Source organism: Microchirus variegatus (genome assembly GCF_963457635.1).
Source record: "Microchirus variegatus genome assembly, chromosome: 8".
In the NCBI taxonomy this organism is placed as follows: domain Eukaryota; kingdom Metazoa; phylum Chordata; class Actinopteri; order Pleuronectiformes; family Soleidae; genus Microchirus; species Microchirus variegatus.
In genome coordinates, this window is record NC_139809.1 from 17618272 (window position 1) to 17634759 (window position 16488).

Sequence of the window (16488 nt, forward strand, 5' to 3'; positions counted from 1 at the left end):
AACAGTCTTGTAGCTCTTACCTTATTCTGGTCGGTTAATGTTTTATTCCAGCATGGTAATAATTCTCTTCAGCCTTTGTTTTAGCTCCATTAGCAGTCGCTGATGTGCAACAAGTTGCATGTGTCTGGACTCCAGTGAGAGCATGTGTGACCAGTTGAGGTCAGGGAGAAATGGATGGTTATTAATTAAACTGTCCATTCCTGTGCATGTCAACCCCCTCCTCCATCTCCCTTTAAAAAAAATCCCACTTTATCATAACAAGGCCTGCCTCATGAATCCGATCCAGCACACCACACCATGGTCGGAAATCCCACCCACATACACATGCAGCGTGCATGTAGTCATTAGTATTACACAAACATCTGAAACGAGTGTGAGCTGCTATCACTCCAAAGTCCAATCGTTTCTGTGCGAAAACAATGTCTGCTATTAGTTTGCTCATATATGTATTCTCATGAGCGTACCAAGACATCGGATATCATAAAACTTCTGAGCATGTGTGGTGATCTTTGCCATTCGTCCTTGAAAACCTCAAAGCCATTTCACCATATCACTGCCATGTGCAGGGACCGGTTTACACACACTCTGATCAGGGCAGGTACACTGATACAGGTACACTAATACAATACTAGTACCTGCCCTGATATCTTTGTGTATTCTGTGATTATCGGGAACATTTAAACTCCTAATGTCTTTATGATCCTTCATTTGTCAAAAAAACAAAAACCATTAATAGTTTAATCATTGATGGGTTGTTGCTCCATCCACAGGAACCTTCTGAGTCAACAGAAGTCTCTTTGAAATAAACACAACCTTTGCCATTGGTTGTTTGTGGACTACGTGGTCTCTGTTTGACACAACATGTGGGAAAAGACAGACATGTACAGTCAAACGAGTGAAAGCTGTCTCTCTGTTTTTTTTTATTGTGGCTTTAGCGTTTCCATTCACTGTGTTTAGATATATACCGGATTGTGAGCGACATGCACGCAATGAAACAAAAAACACAAAAGTGACATAATCGGCCGCATGCTCTCAAGGACTCGACGGCACTGTCAGGATGACCAGCGACAAAGTCTGTAGCCTTGAAAACAGTATCATTGACAGTGCGAGAGGGAATAATCGTGACATTTCATTGATAATTGCTCAGTTGCTGTGTATATATTTAGGCATTTTTTCAGTTCTCATCTCTTCTAGAGGGAGTAGTTTGACACGGATGAGGAATATCCTGTCCAGTAATTATGTCCCGTGGTGAAAATTAAGCAGAAGGGTAAAAAACGCAGATAAGACAAAGGATGTTTACCACAGGGTGATGGGAAACAGAAACAGTCTCAGTCAGAATCTTTCAAAATGTCTAATTTAAGCATGCTAACAAAAACAGGCAGTGTTAGCGATAGCTTGTACTGTCAGAAGATAATGAGAATGTACATCGTGCCCTCATGACAGTTATGTGGATAAATGAAAAGTGAAAATCAGCTACAGAGGAGGGGAAAGTGTAGAAGGAACAAAGTGCTTGATTATTTATTTTCAGCATGTTTTATTTCTTTTTCTGCAGCTATAAGGATGAGGGTCCTATGTTCCCCGGTCACGTACAAAGTGGGACAACATAGGACCCGGGGAACATAGATACGGTCCCGTCACCAGAGGATGGAACCAAATAACATTTTAGGTTTATAACACTTTTCTTTGATGGAATATCACAACAGCTCTTAAATATAGCCACGTCATTTACAGTTACAATACTACACTTCTTCATGTAAACACTGTTAGCATGTTAGCACGATATCATTAGCATGTACAGTAGTGTGCAGAAGTCTTAGGCCACCATTAGATGTTGTTGTTTTAGCAATGCTATATAATGACAATAAAGGATCATTATTTCTGTTTCGCTTTACTGGAACACATCCAGAAAATATGTATGCAGTTTTTTGTTGTTTAAAAAAAATAAATACAAATAAAATTCAGCAACAACAACAACCAAAAGACCATCCTCTACAGGTGTCAAGTATTTAGCATGATCTATCTTTACACTTGAACAATAACCTTAATTCATGTTACTGGTAAATCCTGTGTTTGTCCTACTATTTCATTTAAAGAAGTATCTGCTGTAAAAAAAAAAAAATCTATTACGCCAGGTTTATTCAAGACATGCTTGAGCATTACATACATACACATGTTGCATGAATTAAACTCATTGACATCTCACTAATATGTAAGAGCAGCATCACTTCCTTCCAAATTCCAATGATCACAGTATTTGACAGACAGAAAAAACAACAGAGGTTGTTTAGGTGCCTGAAACTTTTGCACAGTACTGTACAATCTTACAGAAACCAACTGTGTCTTACACTTAGCATCATGTAGGCATCTTCCCTTGCTTCAAATCAACGCTTTCCATCCCCATTTATAAAGAAATGCACAGATGCACCTGTGCCATGTAAGTAGTACATGTTGGTCTTAAAGGTTCAGTGTTTAAGAATTAAAGACATCAAACAGGAGGGACTGCAGATTGGAACAAGTGGAGGACTCTAATGTGCACCTTTTCCTTCCCCAAGCAAATCAAGGAAACTAAAGAAAGGATCCCATTTTTGATGCGTGCAAAGGGCATGCTCTGGCAACTTTGTCCATTCAGGCTGCTGTACAAATATGGTGGTGTAAGATGGCAGTGATCGTGAAGCCAAGCCCTTGCCTAAAGTACATATAAAAGGCTATGACAACCAAACAGCTTTTGTCAACCGCTTATCTGAGATGGGGGTAGCAGCTCTAGCAGGCGGCCCCAGACTTCCCTGGCCACACCGTTCAGCTTTGACTGGGGGATCCCCAAGCATTCCCAGGCCAGTGAAGAGATATAGGGTGAATTCCAATTCCTTGCTTAACCCTCAATCTTAACCCTCAATCTCAAAAATGTGAGCTCCCTCTAGTGCAAGTGGTGTCCCGATTCTCAGAAAAATTAAGTTGAGGGGCAAGTTTAAGGGCTGTATCGCCCTCAATATTGAGATTTTCCGAGACCACCCTTGGGAGCAAGGGCTACCCAGAATGCATTGCGTGTTTTCACATAAGAAAGATGGCGTCGAAAGCAACGAAGCGAGTGCGATTCAAATTAAAGGGATACTTCACCGATTTGAATGTGGCTTTGTATTGCTTGAATAGCAGTAGTATTTTTTTAGAAAATGTGCTTCCCTCCCTCAGTTTTTCCCTGACTTGTAAAAATCAGTTTTCCCTTATCCAAATGTGCCCTACTGTGAGTCAAACTGGCCTTTTGCATCACAGTAGGGCACATTTGGAGGGAAAACAGATTTTTTTACAAGTTTCTAAAAAATACTACTGCTATTCTAGCAATACAAAGGCACATTCAAATCGGTGAAGTATCCCTTTAAGTATTTTCTTTGTTAATAGAGATATAGAAATGATGAACACCATTGTATTATCTTAATTTAGGCCCATATTATGGATTACTGACGTCATTGTTGCGTAACATTTATTTTTATTTTACAATCTTTTGTCAATAGCCGGCCGGTGCGGACAACGATCGTTTGCTATGGTTTACTTTTCAATAAGTCGTGGTGTGTGGTAACTGTCAGCTGAATATGTCCGTGGTTGTGGTATTTGTATGAGTATCATCTTATAACTAACTGACAACCTAATAACTTGACTCTCTAAGTGACAAAATAACCCTCAACACTTGGTTTTGAGGGCCAGTTAAGATTAAGGGTTGAGCTTGAGGGTTAAGATTGAGGGTTAAGATAGGAATTGGAATTGGCCCATAATCTCTCCACCTTGTCCTTGGTCTACCTCTAGGTCTCCTTCCAGTCATCCTTCTGAGAAAACCCATTTCGGCCACTTGTACCCACAATCTTCTACTTTCAGTGATGACACATCGCTCATGACCAAAGGTCAGTAGATCGTTTTCGTCACAGTGGTGCAATTTGTTTGAAACAAATATCCAACACATATCCAAATATACTTATAATGTATGCATAATTCTGCCCTAAATGTTCCACAGTGGACCTTTAAAGCTTGTTTATGGTGTACGGTTTCATGTGTTTTTGTTTTGAAATAGACTCTTTTTTACATTACACCAACTGAACAATTTGTAATTTGATTATATATCTTTTTATAATACATTTTTAATACAGAAAATAAGACACTGAACAACCTCATTCACATTACTCAAAAATCCAAATCTAAATATTCACAATACAGAATAGAAATGTAGTTAATTACATCTCCAGTGTGTTCAAGTAAAGTGCAAATCAAATCAATGCTCTCTCACACAATATGATAATAATTAATCATTTTTGTACAAAATTGACATTCTCTTCTTTAGCAATAACGAACAGTGTAAATTCCTAAAGCTATTTCATTACCCTACGTTGTTTATTTAGCGACAAACTGCTTCTCTGTGGAGCAAACATTGGAGAAGCTGCAAAAAGGACAAACACCAAAAGAATGAATGGAGTTCCACTAAAAGCTACACAGAGTAATGTCAGCACTGAACTCACCCTCCATTTTGGCCCATTATGAGCTCAGAGTGCTATAAATAATGGAGGTGAAATGACGCTGGAAGACGTGGCTCACAAACGGATGGTGAACTAAGCAAGCGCTGCTCAGACAAAAGGAAAGGAGCATAATCATTCAGCAGCAGCCAAAAGCCAATAAGATTCATCACGTTAACACTGTCATCTGATGTCAAAGCCATTAGTACAGATGTTGCATTGCTGACAACACAAAAAAAACCAAGTGACATGAAGTTAAGTTTGCGTGTGATCAGTGCAGATATGTGTCATTATCACAGCATATGCTGGTCCATGGATGTTGTGGAATACTTTGATTATTGTTCTGATTTGATCTTGTTTTTGAGGATGATTCTTTATTATTTTTGTTCATTTGTTGTACCTCTAATAAAAGTATATGTTCAATTTTAGTATTTTCACTTAAAAAGTCCAGTGTGTAAAATTGTAGGAGGTTTTACTGGAAGAAATTGAATTTACTTCCTATAAATATGTCTGTAGAAATTAAAAAAAAAAAAACGTTAGCCTTTTACTTACATTAGGCAAGGGACTGTTTTAGGGACTTTATTTCTGGTATGCGATGGCCACCGTCGTCCTCCATTAGTTACAATGTGCAGTCTCACCATTCGATGCCACTAATTATTACACACTGAACCTTTCTAATATATGATCCAATATGTTTTTGTTCTGCAGTCTTTTGATTGTAGTGCGTTATAATTACACTTCTGTATTGAGCAGAAAAGGCAGTCCTTGGGTTCTTCTGCCATTTCTCCCAGGTTTCTGACATTGTTTGGGCGTACCAGCCTCACTGGTACTGATCCTGGTAGTCCCCATTCCCACAATGTTCCTCCTCCTCTTGCATGGTCACACCTCTCTTCTTTTTCCAGCCATGTTTTCGGCCAGATGAATTTTCCGTCGTGCCGTAAGTCTTCTTGGGGGCCACCGTGTTTTCGATGGTGAGCTCTGACTCCTCGGCCAGCTCGTCCTCGTCGATGATGCCACATTTCTCCTCGCTTGTGCTCTCGGGGTTGGCCCACTCCTGCTGCTCTCCTGACGCAAAGATGGCGTAGAAGATGACCCCAGTGTAATGCACCATGGACGCAATAACAAAGACGTTCTGCCACTCCAGGCGTGTCTGTGGAAAGATGAAAAGAGTCAGTGCTATTTCCATGATGCTCCACTTAGTAGAAGCTGTAAATCCTCTGAATTACTCAAGGCAGTAGAATTTTAACAGCTGCAGTGGGTATAATAAGGGTCCAAGATTATATATATAGAGCAACTCTGTGTTTCACCAGAAAGCAAACATGATGCAACAGAGGAAAAGGTACATTATTTCAGTTTCTGTCGATTTACAGGGGGCTGGAACATACAATAATTCGTCATTAATTCAATAATTTTTTCAATTTCAACATGGTTCTATGCACCTTGTGCTCGAACCCTAATCATTTCAACGGAATATGAGATGTATTCAGTAATAAAGACTCGATGATTAAAATGGGGATGGCTTGATAGCATCCTAAAACACTTTTATTCAGGTGTATATGGTTATCTAATAATATTATTCAGATCCAGGTCCAACACGTGTAACTTGGCGGAGTCGTGCAAACCAGAGCGCAGAGCGTCCATTTTGCCAGTGAACAGTGAATACTATTTTCTGATTGGCTGATAGGTCGCTAGTTCAGTGGTGCTCTGTCACCCCTCCTTCCCCTACTCACTCATCAATAACTCCCTGCCCACTTTTGGTAGATTTTCGAATACAGGCATTGGGCGGAGTTAGCCTCAGACCAGGGGTTTAGTTACTCTTTAAGTAACTTTGTTGTTGTTGTTGTTTTGTTTTTTAATGCCAGCTTAAAATAAGCTCACACAGCCGATATGATCACTGCACTATGACAGACAGTGTTTTTATTTTGTCTCCTATGTTTTATGTGCCATGTTTTATTTATTTATTGTATTGTTAAGCACTTTGTACCAGCTATAGCTGCCTAAAGCGCTCAATAAATAAAGTTGAGTTTAGTTGAGACATGTAAAACATTATTGTACATTACAGTCATAATAAATACATGTTAAACAATGCAACATTCCTGTACCTTGTGTATAGTCAAAGCTCCAACAATCAAGGGACACACCATTCCAGACAGTGTCCCCACCCCGTTAGAGATGCCCATCAGGATGCTGGCATAGCGAGGAGCAATGTCCAGATGATTCACATTAAAACCTAAACACAGTAAACAAGTATTTAGGGCTACAACAACTAATCGATTAATAATCGATTATTAAAGTAGTTGGCAACTAATTTAATGATTTAAAACAACAGTGATGTAGAGATACCTGAGATGGCAAATCCACTGAAGCCCACGGCCAGAACAAGGAAGGAGATGGCGACTCCTCGAGTGTGAGAAAAGCCAACCACCAGCAGCAGAGTGGCCTCCATACCAAATCCTGGGATAATACAAGACAAGAGAATGTGCAGCATTGGTGCACATAGAAATATATGAACCACGTGAAACAGTTTCATATAAGATATCAGAGTGTGTGTATTAGTACATGACGTCTAATTCTGGAATCTTATGGTCAGACTGTAACATACAGAGGACTTGGTCCAGGTTGGTGTTGCAAGACTACACAAAAAATAATCTGTAAAAAAACAACTGTACCGACCATGATTGTTGATTTACCTCAAGGACCTTTTGTTGTGATCTGGACATTTAGTTTTTACTTTCATTGTGTCTGTTTTTGTCAGAGTTTTTGTTTTTTTCTTACATTTTGTAGTCTTTCTCCCTTTGTATTTTGTTCCCTGTTTAATTTTGTGTCTTGTTTTATTGGTGTTTCTCATTCATCATCTATGACATCACCTCATCTATGTGTTCTGTCTGTTTCCTGCAAACTTTCTAGCCATTTCCCTCTTGTTCTTAACTGAGTTCATGACTATCTTTTATCACTTCATTATTCTTGGATTTTGCCTGAGTTCATCCCTGCACATATAATCAGTGTGCGAAATACCCATTAATAATCGGGGGGGTCCCCATCTGCCATTTGTTACGCAATACTGTGTCACCACCCCAGGTGCCACCCTGCAGTATTGGCTATCTTCCCTGTCAGATGTGGGCTTCTGTGGGCCTTTTCCACAGCGCCATTTGGAAAGCAATTCATAAAAACATTAAAAATACACAATTAGAAATAAAATATTTGACATTTCGTCTGGTTTAAAAGGATAAGAAAGAATGCAAAGTGTGTTATGTATGTAGATCATATATGTAAAACTGAAATTACAAAAATATTTAGGAAAAAAACATGCATTCCAATTACACGGCAACATGTTTAGACCCCCCTAGAATTTTGCATTTGAGGCTTTTAGGGGGGCTTGAGTGTTAATCAGGGGGGTCTAACCCCCAACACCCCCCCGTATTTCGCACATTGAATATAATACATTATATTTATTAGTATGCAGTGTCATGATAATTGCTTAACATACCTCCACAGTTCATGAGTTTCCTCACATTAGTGGTAGACATGATTTTGTTGCTGCGTAAATAGTCAGCCAGCTGACCCCCAATAGGAACCACGATCGTCATCACCATGTGAGGCACAGCAGACAGGATCCCCACCTGTTGAGTTCATCAAACATCCAGAAATCAACTAAGCCAATCAGTCCTGTGAGGAATAACCTGTCTGTGAATTGCTGAAGTCAGACTTTAAGACTAACCCTGCTGATGGGGAAGCCGAAAACTTCCTCAAAATACGCCGGCTGACTGATGAGGAGCAGGTAGAAGGTCCAACTGCGGCAGAAGTTAGCCACGATGATGGCGTAGACGGGCATGGAGGTGAAGAAACGACGCCACGGAGTCTTGAACTTCTGTGATTGTGAGACAGAAACCAGCGTAAGCCATGTGTGTGTCAGAATTTTAACCAGCTTAGCCAACAAGTGGCAGAACACAAACCTCAGTCGCACTCAATTTCATTGTTTCACCAATAGCAGTCTCAATGTACATCCTCTCCTCTTCTGTGATTGTCGGATGAGCAGCAGGACTTCTATACGCCAACAGGAGCCACAGAACATACCATATGATCCCAAACACACCTTTCGAAGCAGAGACAGAGACGACATAGCATATTAATCCATACATGTGCACTTAAAGATCTTTATCTCAGTGGCGACAGCTTTGTTAAGTGTCACAGAGCAGCGTGAGGGCAGCACTGACTAATTAAAATAAAACAAGCCCAGACCGTCTGTGGACTGCAAGAATTTTCATTATTAAAATTAAATGAGTTGGTCATTAGTCACAGAGTCCAGACAGGAAAATGCAAATTTACACCAATAAATCAAAAGATAATATCGCAGCTGAAGCAGAGTAGATTTTTATTAAAACACATTCAGCAAAGGCATGACTCATATGTTAGTGTTAATCATTGTAATCAAACTCAAAAGCAATTCAGATAACACAAGTGTTACTGCGACACAGCAACATGTCAGTAAAGGATTAACAAAAACACTTAAAGGACACTGGGTGTTTACTGACACCAACATCTGATGAACATCTTACATGTAAACATTAAAATATAAGGTTTATCAATTGTTATCAATGGGTTTATTGCTTCGTCCTATGTCAGCTGAGATAGGCACAGCACCCGCGACCCACTCTTTCCACTGATTTACAGATCAGCTGTAATCCATCCTTTCTTTTTGGTTATAATGTTGGTGAATTATTAATAAGTACGTCTCTAGGAAGCAGCCAATCTGCAGTTATACGTGTTAAGAAGATTTTAAATGTAAAAAATCTCAATGAAAAAGGTGGATGATAAAATACAGCTTAAGGAATTATTCCACAACTCACACCCTGTATCAGACTTACAAACCATTCACAAAGATTGATCAATCAGGTTAAAATGACTGTACTGTCGAGAACTGTAAAGTGTTTCGAGCATTCCGTTGGTGACTGTGTGTCTCAGATTTAAAAAATAATAATAAAAAAAATGTAAAGACATTTTTCCACAATTGCATTGAGTTTGAACATATAGTGATTTAAATCAGTCTCACCATAGATATAAAAGACAGAAGGCCAGCCGACGTACTGAACCATCACTCCAGCTAAAGGCATGGCGATCATCGCTCCTGCATACGATCCTGTTGACAAAGGCATTTATGAGATTCAGCACGGTGCCCACAGTAACAGAGGATCTCACAGAAGGACATTTCACAAGTTTACATATTATAGACAACTGAAAATTAATGTTTTTTTTAAAAGTTTTTTTTTTTTTTTTTTTTTCACTTTTTATTCTTGTCATTGTGTATTGTATGTTTTGGGTAACATCTACTGCACGTCTGTCCGTCCAGGGAGTGGATCCCTCACCTGTGGTTCTCCCTAAGGTTTCTACCCTTTTTCCCTTTTACAAGGGTTTTTTTTCCCTGGTAGTTTTTCCTTACCCTGGTCGAAGGTCTAAGGACAGAGGATGTTACCAACCCTGTGAAGTCCCGTGAGACAAACTATGTTTTGTAAACTGTGGGCTATATAAATAAAGATTGATTGATTGATTGATTGATAATGCTCTTCGGTTGTTTTGCTAGTTGCGTAGAACTTAGCCTAAAGCATATCATCAAGCTGTATCCCATTCGGGACCGTACCTATGTTCCCCGGGTCCTATGTTCCCCGCTATGTGACCGGGGAACATAGGACCCTTTCTCTAACCTCTCTGACTCTGACAATTTAAAGTCACACGTGTGAAATATTAACAATTTTCACCATTCATGATAAACCGAGATAAAGGAACATTGCCTCTAAATTTTGCAGTGTGCAAAGATACCTTATATCGTCCCATCCCTACTCACCACAGAATGAGGTAGTGGCTAGTCGACTCCGTTCAAGAGGTGGCGCCCATTTGGACCACATCCCATGGCATGCTGGGTAGGTGACACCCTAGGACGAACAGGGTGTGGAAAATGTCAAGGGTCAGCGTTTGACCTACGACTGAACACGGGAATTATAGGGCAAAGTCGAAAAACTTGGAAACGTTTAGTATTAGATGATAAAATGTTTTTTGTTGTAATAAATAAGATGCGCTTTAACAAAATGTAAGAATGTAAAATGTCCGACTATATTCGCACATAAACCCCCCCAAAAAAACATGTCTTACCTCCACCAGGCCCTGCAGGATGCGAACAAACATGACACAGCCATAGTGGACTCTTGCTGCTGATGGGATGAACATATTCAGCACTGATGTCAGGAAAATGGCCGCCCCAAACACCCTGTGGACAGAAATTATGTATTTTTAATTTTTTTTATTTTTTTTAAATCCACATTTTTAAAACCAGCCCGTCTCAACTCAAATGCTAATAAAATACACCCGCCAGTATCACAATAGCTTATCTGTTAATCTGTGTCACATTTTTAATTCCCAACATCATTTGCCGTGTTATGAAGAGATACATTGTGTTGTGTAAATTACACTAAATGTGATTTTGTTGACTTTTATGGACAGCTGTAAACACGCTGTTCCCTTCCCTTCAGCTAGCTAGCTATAGTCTTTAGGCTAGCAAGATAAAACATGCTAGTTTCAGTACAGATTGAAAGTCATTGTTCTCATATAATCTGGCAAAAAGCTTTTTTTTTATATGGCTTTTAATTATTTTTTCTAGACCAAATCTTGTTATTTGATACTAACTAAAGCGAGACAGTGTTCATTTTTTCGAGTAATAAATAAATGCTGAGGTTTTTTAGCAGGTTAGATGAACATGCTATTAAAATGTAGTCCTCAAGTTTTTTTTTTTCATAGTATCAATTGTGTAGTTAATTCTATGAAATCTAATAGAGAAAATGTTATGCAATAATACTTAAAGGTGCCCTATGTAAGAATGTGGCCAAAAACAGTTACTACATTCAAATTCAAAATACCGAGGTCTTTTAGGTTTCGTTTTCTGACGTAACTGGCAACCCGTGGTTGCTCGGCAGCTGAGACTCTACTGACTGCACTGATTGGTAAACGGCGGTAGGTGGCGCCACATGCCAAAACATGATTTCAAAACATAAACATGATTTGCAGTCTGCAAAATATTTTTTTTAATGCAAATATTTTGTCTGTACTGTTGTTGTTGGTGAGTTCAATTTGTTATATGAACATTATTCATGAGTCTCTGTGACATATTAGGAGGATTTTATGGCCAGTTGATTTAGATTTATTACATAATGCACCTTTAAGGCAAAAGCACAGCAAACCCTCCAATGTCAGAAAGATGTATAATATTGGCAGTCAGTTTATCTCTGAACATCAGTCAGTCAAAGCATCTCCGTCAGTCTCATAATGAGAGAGATCTCATGCATCTCAGAGATAAATACGTCCCTTTCAACCAACAAGTTTCTCCTTCATGGCCACACGACTGAGCTCCCCCCTCTCTCTTTTCTCCTTCACCTCCTCCCCCTTCCTTCTCTTTTTCCGAAACAGTGTGTAAGTGACACTTGTAATATTCCAGTGGCTGGTGTTGGAGAGAGAAATCAGAGGTAGGATCTTTCATTATTAACTCTGTCAGTGGCGTGTCCTCTTTTCCTGTGAAGCTTTTATTACAGGACTCCTATCTGCTTCATCAAACCAGCTCACCTCACCGTACAGATTTAACCCTTTAACTCCCTTCAGCTTCCCCCAAAACCTATGTTTTCAGATACTTTGTCATGACTGCAATGACTTTGCGCCACGTGAAAAGAAAACAAACAGCATCATTGTTTTAACATCATCCGTTTTCTGTGCAGCGAGACTTGTTTTCAGTACTGATTAATCACCTGCTAAAGAAAATGTCAGACAAAAGTAATAAAATGTCTTGGTTTCTTGGTACGCAACAATTTTACGCCAAAATGATGGCCTGTCATGGTGTCATTTAGTGTATGTGACCTGTTGGCAGAGAGCTTGTTGGCGATGAAACCACCGGGGATTTGTGTGACAATGTAGCCCCAGAAGAATGAGCCGTGGATGAGTCCCACTGTTTCTGGATCCCAGTTAAATTCAGCTTTCTGGAAAAAAGAAAAAGAAAAATGTATTTAAAGGTGCCATATGTAAGAATGTGGCCAAAAACAGTTACTACATTCAAATTCAAATTATTTTAGGTTTTGTTTTCTGACGTAACTGGCTACCCGTGGTTGCTCGGCAGCTGAGACTCTACTAACTGCAATGATTGGTAGACAGAAGTAGGTGGCGCCACATTCCAAAACATGATTTGCAGTCTGCAAAATATATTTTTTAATGCACATATTTTGTCTGTACTGTTGTTGTTGGTGAGTTCAGTTTGTTATATGAACATTATTCCTGAGTCTCTGTGACATATTAGGAGGATTTTATGACCAGTTGCTTTAGATTTATTACATAATGCACCTTTAATTACAACAAGCATATTCTTACAGTAAGCCAGCCATTTTGGCAGGTCACAGGTCACAGTTCCTCCATTTGACGGTGCAGGCTGGTTCACTTTTGCACTTTCCTGACTTTGCATTACCTGAGCATAGCTATCATTAACCTAATCACGTCAACATGGCTGTTCTCTCTGACGCTATAAGCCAGAGGTTAGAGTCTTCAAAAGCTCCACATACCTGAAGCACTGGAGTCCCATTGATATAGACAGTGTTGTTGTTCACCATCTCCACTATGGCCACACCGAGGTTACAGCGAATGCCAAAGGAGATGCAGAATCCCAGTCCACTGAGGATGGCGATGATGTAGCGTTTAGGGAGACCACCACAGCTGCAGTCCAGCAGCGGTGCAGGACGCGGCGCTGATGCTACTGGACGCCCGTCCTCAGTCAGCTCAATGTGGTCCTCTTCTTCTACATTGCTACCATCTATTTTCCTGAGGAGCAAATAGCAGGGGTCCATTTGTCATTGTGTAATTCATAATCTTCACATTAAAAAAAACAGCTCTCTGGCAAAGGACAGGAGCAGAGGCACATTTGTTTTATATTATTACATATACAGTATATTACATTTTCCTTTTCTTTTTATAGCCATGTTTTTCTTTTTAATTACGACATTTATATTGGTATTTCATTGCTTTTATTGTTGTGTATTTTATATTTTATATATATGGTCTGTCTGTCTGTCTGTTTGCATGTGAGTATCTACAAACCAGAAGATGCTGGGTTCAGTTTTTTCAAATGCAATCAGTCTTTGATAGTGTGGTTTATTTTGTCACATTCAGTTTTGTGGAATAATAAGTAACTGCACAGTCTACAGTTATATGAATGTGCTATGATGGAGCAGATTATGTTCTCTGTCTTTGAAAGAACAGCACTGTACAGAGATGCTTGTTGTAAAACAGCCGATAAATGGCTGCAGATAGCATTATTTAAAGAGGTAATCTACATTACAGGTCAAATAAATGTGGTTATCGTTACGTTAAAAAATTGTTATCCATGTATTTGTGACACCTGGTGCAACAAGTTTGTGATCAATGTAAAGCTTTTGTACCTTATTTACATTATGTGAAGGATTATTTTGCAGAAAATAACAAAATCAAGCTTTTCCCCCCAAACTGAATTGGTCTCTTAGTTTAGAGTGTTTCACATGATGCCATCAACATGGAATAAGATCATGTTTCATTTTGCGCAAAATACATTTTTTAATCTTTTGAATTAAAAAAAAAAATGCAGGAATATAAATCACTTTAGCAAGTAATAGTTTGTTCATGTGTTCACTGTGTTGCTACTCTACCTGAATAAAATACACACATGTAAATGACACACAAAATATATTCTTACAGGAAATTGTCTACTTGGTGCTTTATCTCCTGCCTTCATCACTGCATACACACACACACACACACACACACACACACACACACACACACACACACACACGTGAAATATGTATCAGATATGAAATATGTATTATGTCTTAAAATAAAATGTGTCTAGGATTGTGTGGTAAGTACAAATATTATTCATTTAGCGTCAGAATCCTGTAGGATATGAAAACATGGTGGACTCAGTGGTTCGGTCCAGACTATGTGATCACTTTTTTTTTAATCTTCTTTTTTAATGACATGTTTGTAATGTGTGAACAATGAGCAAAAACATTCGGTAACGCTTTCTTTTACAGTCCCCTAATTACCAGGTATTTACCTGGTAAATTCATGGTAACACCAAAGTGTTACTAGGTAATTACCAATGGTAATAAGAAAGTAAATACAGTGAAACGGTTGCCAAAATACTGGGCATTTACCTGGTAACTATATAGTTAATTATAGCGTGTTATTACTGCTGTTAATAAGAAGGTATGTACAGCTAAACTATGGCAAAACTATGGTAAATGTAAGTGTATTATTGGGTTATAAACTGGTAATAAGCAGGTACCTAATTACTAGCTATTTACCCAAGGGGTAATCTAACAAACCTAACCCTAAAAATGTGTGTAATTACATGGAAACAAGCTTGGCTTTCTTTTACAGTACAGTTTTACTTTACTTACCGAGTACATTACCGTGCATTACCCAGTATTTTGGCAACTGTTTCACTGTATTTACTTATCTTATTACCCTTGGTAATTACCTAGCAACACTTTAGTGTTACCATGAATTTACCAGCTAAATACCAGGTAATTAGGGGACTGTAAAAGAAAGCGTTACCAAACATTCATTAAATAATGTAAGCTATATAAAATGTGAGGCTCACACATCCTGCTCACACACAGTCCTCATGTACAGTGTCTCCATATGAACCAGCCCACCTTTGCAGTTTTCCTAGAGAGTTGCCTACTGAGCTCTTAACTTCATCCGTCCCTGGTTTAAACACCTGCTCCTTCAAACCTGTTAAGCCACCAAAAGGCATTTTTCTCTAGCTCGTCTCTGGATTTTCTTCACAACTTATTTCAAAACTGTGTTTTCCTTGCACGCTTTGTTCTGATCGAAAAAAAACAAAATCCACTAGAAGCTGTTCTTCATCCTCCCTGAGTTTGTAGCACCAGTGGTTGGCTCCACCTTTCAGTGGTGCCAGGAGTTCCTCACAGGTAAAGATGGCATTCTATGCTTTTCAGTGAAGAAGTTGAAGTATTCCTCTGTTCAGTCAGCCTCGGGAACTTGTTTAATCTCCACAAGATCCATTCAAGGTGGATTAATAAAAGCAAATAAAAGTGTAGGATCCAGTTTTTTAAAGTGCGGACATCACGATCTCTCGTCTACAGCTGAACTGAATCATCCGCTGCTCACGTCTCCTCTTCATCTCATAACTCCTCCAGCCCTGGTGAGGAGGGGCAGGTGTCGCTGCCTTTTCCATCCAAAACCCAGCCCCTTGCTTCACACATCATCTTCTCAGTCAGCATCACCATCACCATCATCATCATCACCACCTCCCCCTTTCTTCACAGACGTGTGTTCATCTGATAGCAGCCCAGTGGACAAACAATGAATTATGCACGAGCTTGACAAGTCGCTTTGAGGAAACACAGGAGCTGCTGAGCTGCTCTGGTGTAAAATGTGAGCAGGTGAAATCTAAGACAGAGCCGGGAAGTTTACAGGTTTACACTCACGTTTTCTGCTTGGCCTTTTCACACGGGCTTGTTCGTGTTTTACTTACCTAATTGTCATGATAACTGTTGTACATGTTTGCCAACAGGTGGGAACAAAATCTAAATTAAAAAAGCAGATCATTAAATATACCACTTTTAAAAAGGTATTGAGAGAAAGTTCATGGTGTCTGATGGTGACTGCTGTAGAGAGACAGCTCAATGCTCCACAGCACAGCAACTGAGCTTTTTTTTGCATATATACATGCATACATGTATGCATATATACATCTGTCAGTTTATATTTTTCTATAAATAATTATTTATATGAGAGATATCACTGCATATTCCCAGAAACCACGAAGATGATGGCTTCTCCTTTTGCACAGTATTGTACGGTATGGAAATGAGATATCTCTCTGTTGTTTCAGCTGCATAAATATCTTCAATAGTGTTTTTGATGAGGATGAATGTTGACATTGCTGCTAAGCATTTGTCACTGAAAC

The 16488-nt window shown here is 39.1% G+C and overlaps 1 protein-coding gene across 1 annotated transcript; it reads right to left on the reverse strand.

The window, feature by feature from the left end:
* Window positions 1-5313: 5313 nt before the first annotated feature.
* Window positions 5314-15309, reverse strand: slc17a8 (solute carrier family 17 member 8; the record flags this gene model as incomplete). The annotated part of the gene is made up of 12 exons (XM_083894156.1): window positions 5314-5643; window positions 6596-6723; window positions 6837-6947; window positions 7981-8113; window positions 8212-8361; window positions 8447-8586; window positions 9544-9630; window positions 10333-10420; window positions 10638-10752; window positions 12387-12505; window positions 13079-13334; window positions 15209-15309. 12 exons carry the CDS (start codon window positions 15307-15309, stop codon window positions 5314-5316), a joined length of 1758 nt encoding a protein of 585 aa, XP_083750282.1.
* Window positions 15310-16488: the final 1179 nt, after the last annotated feature.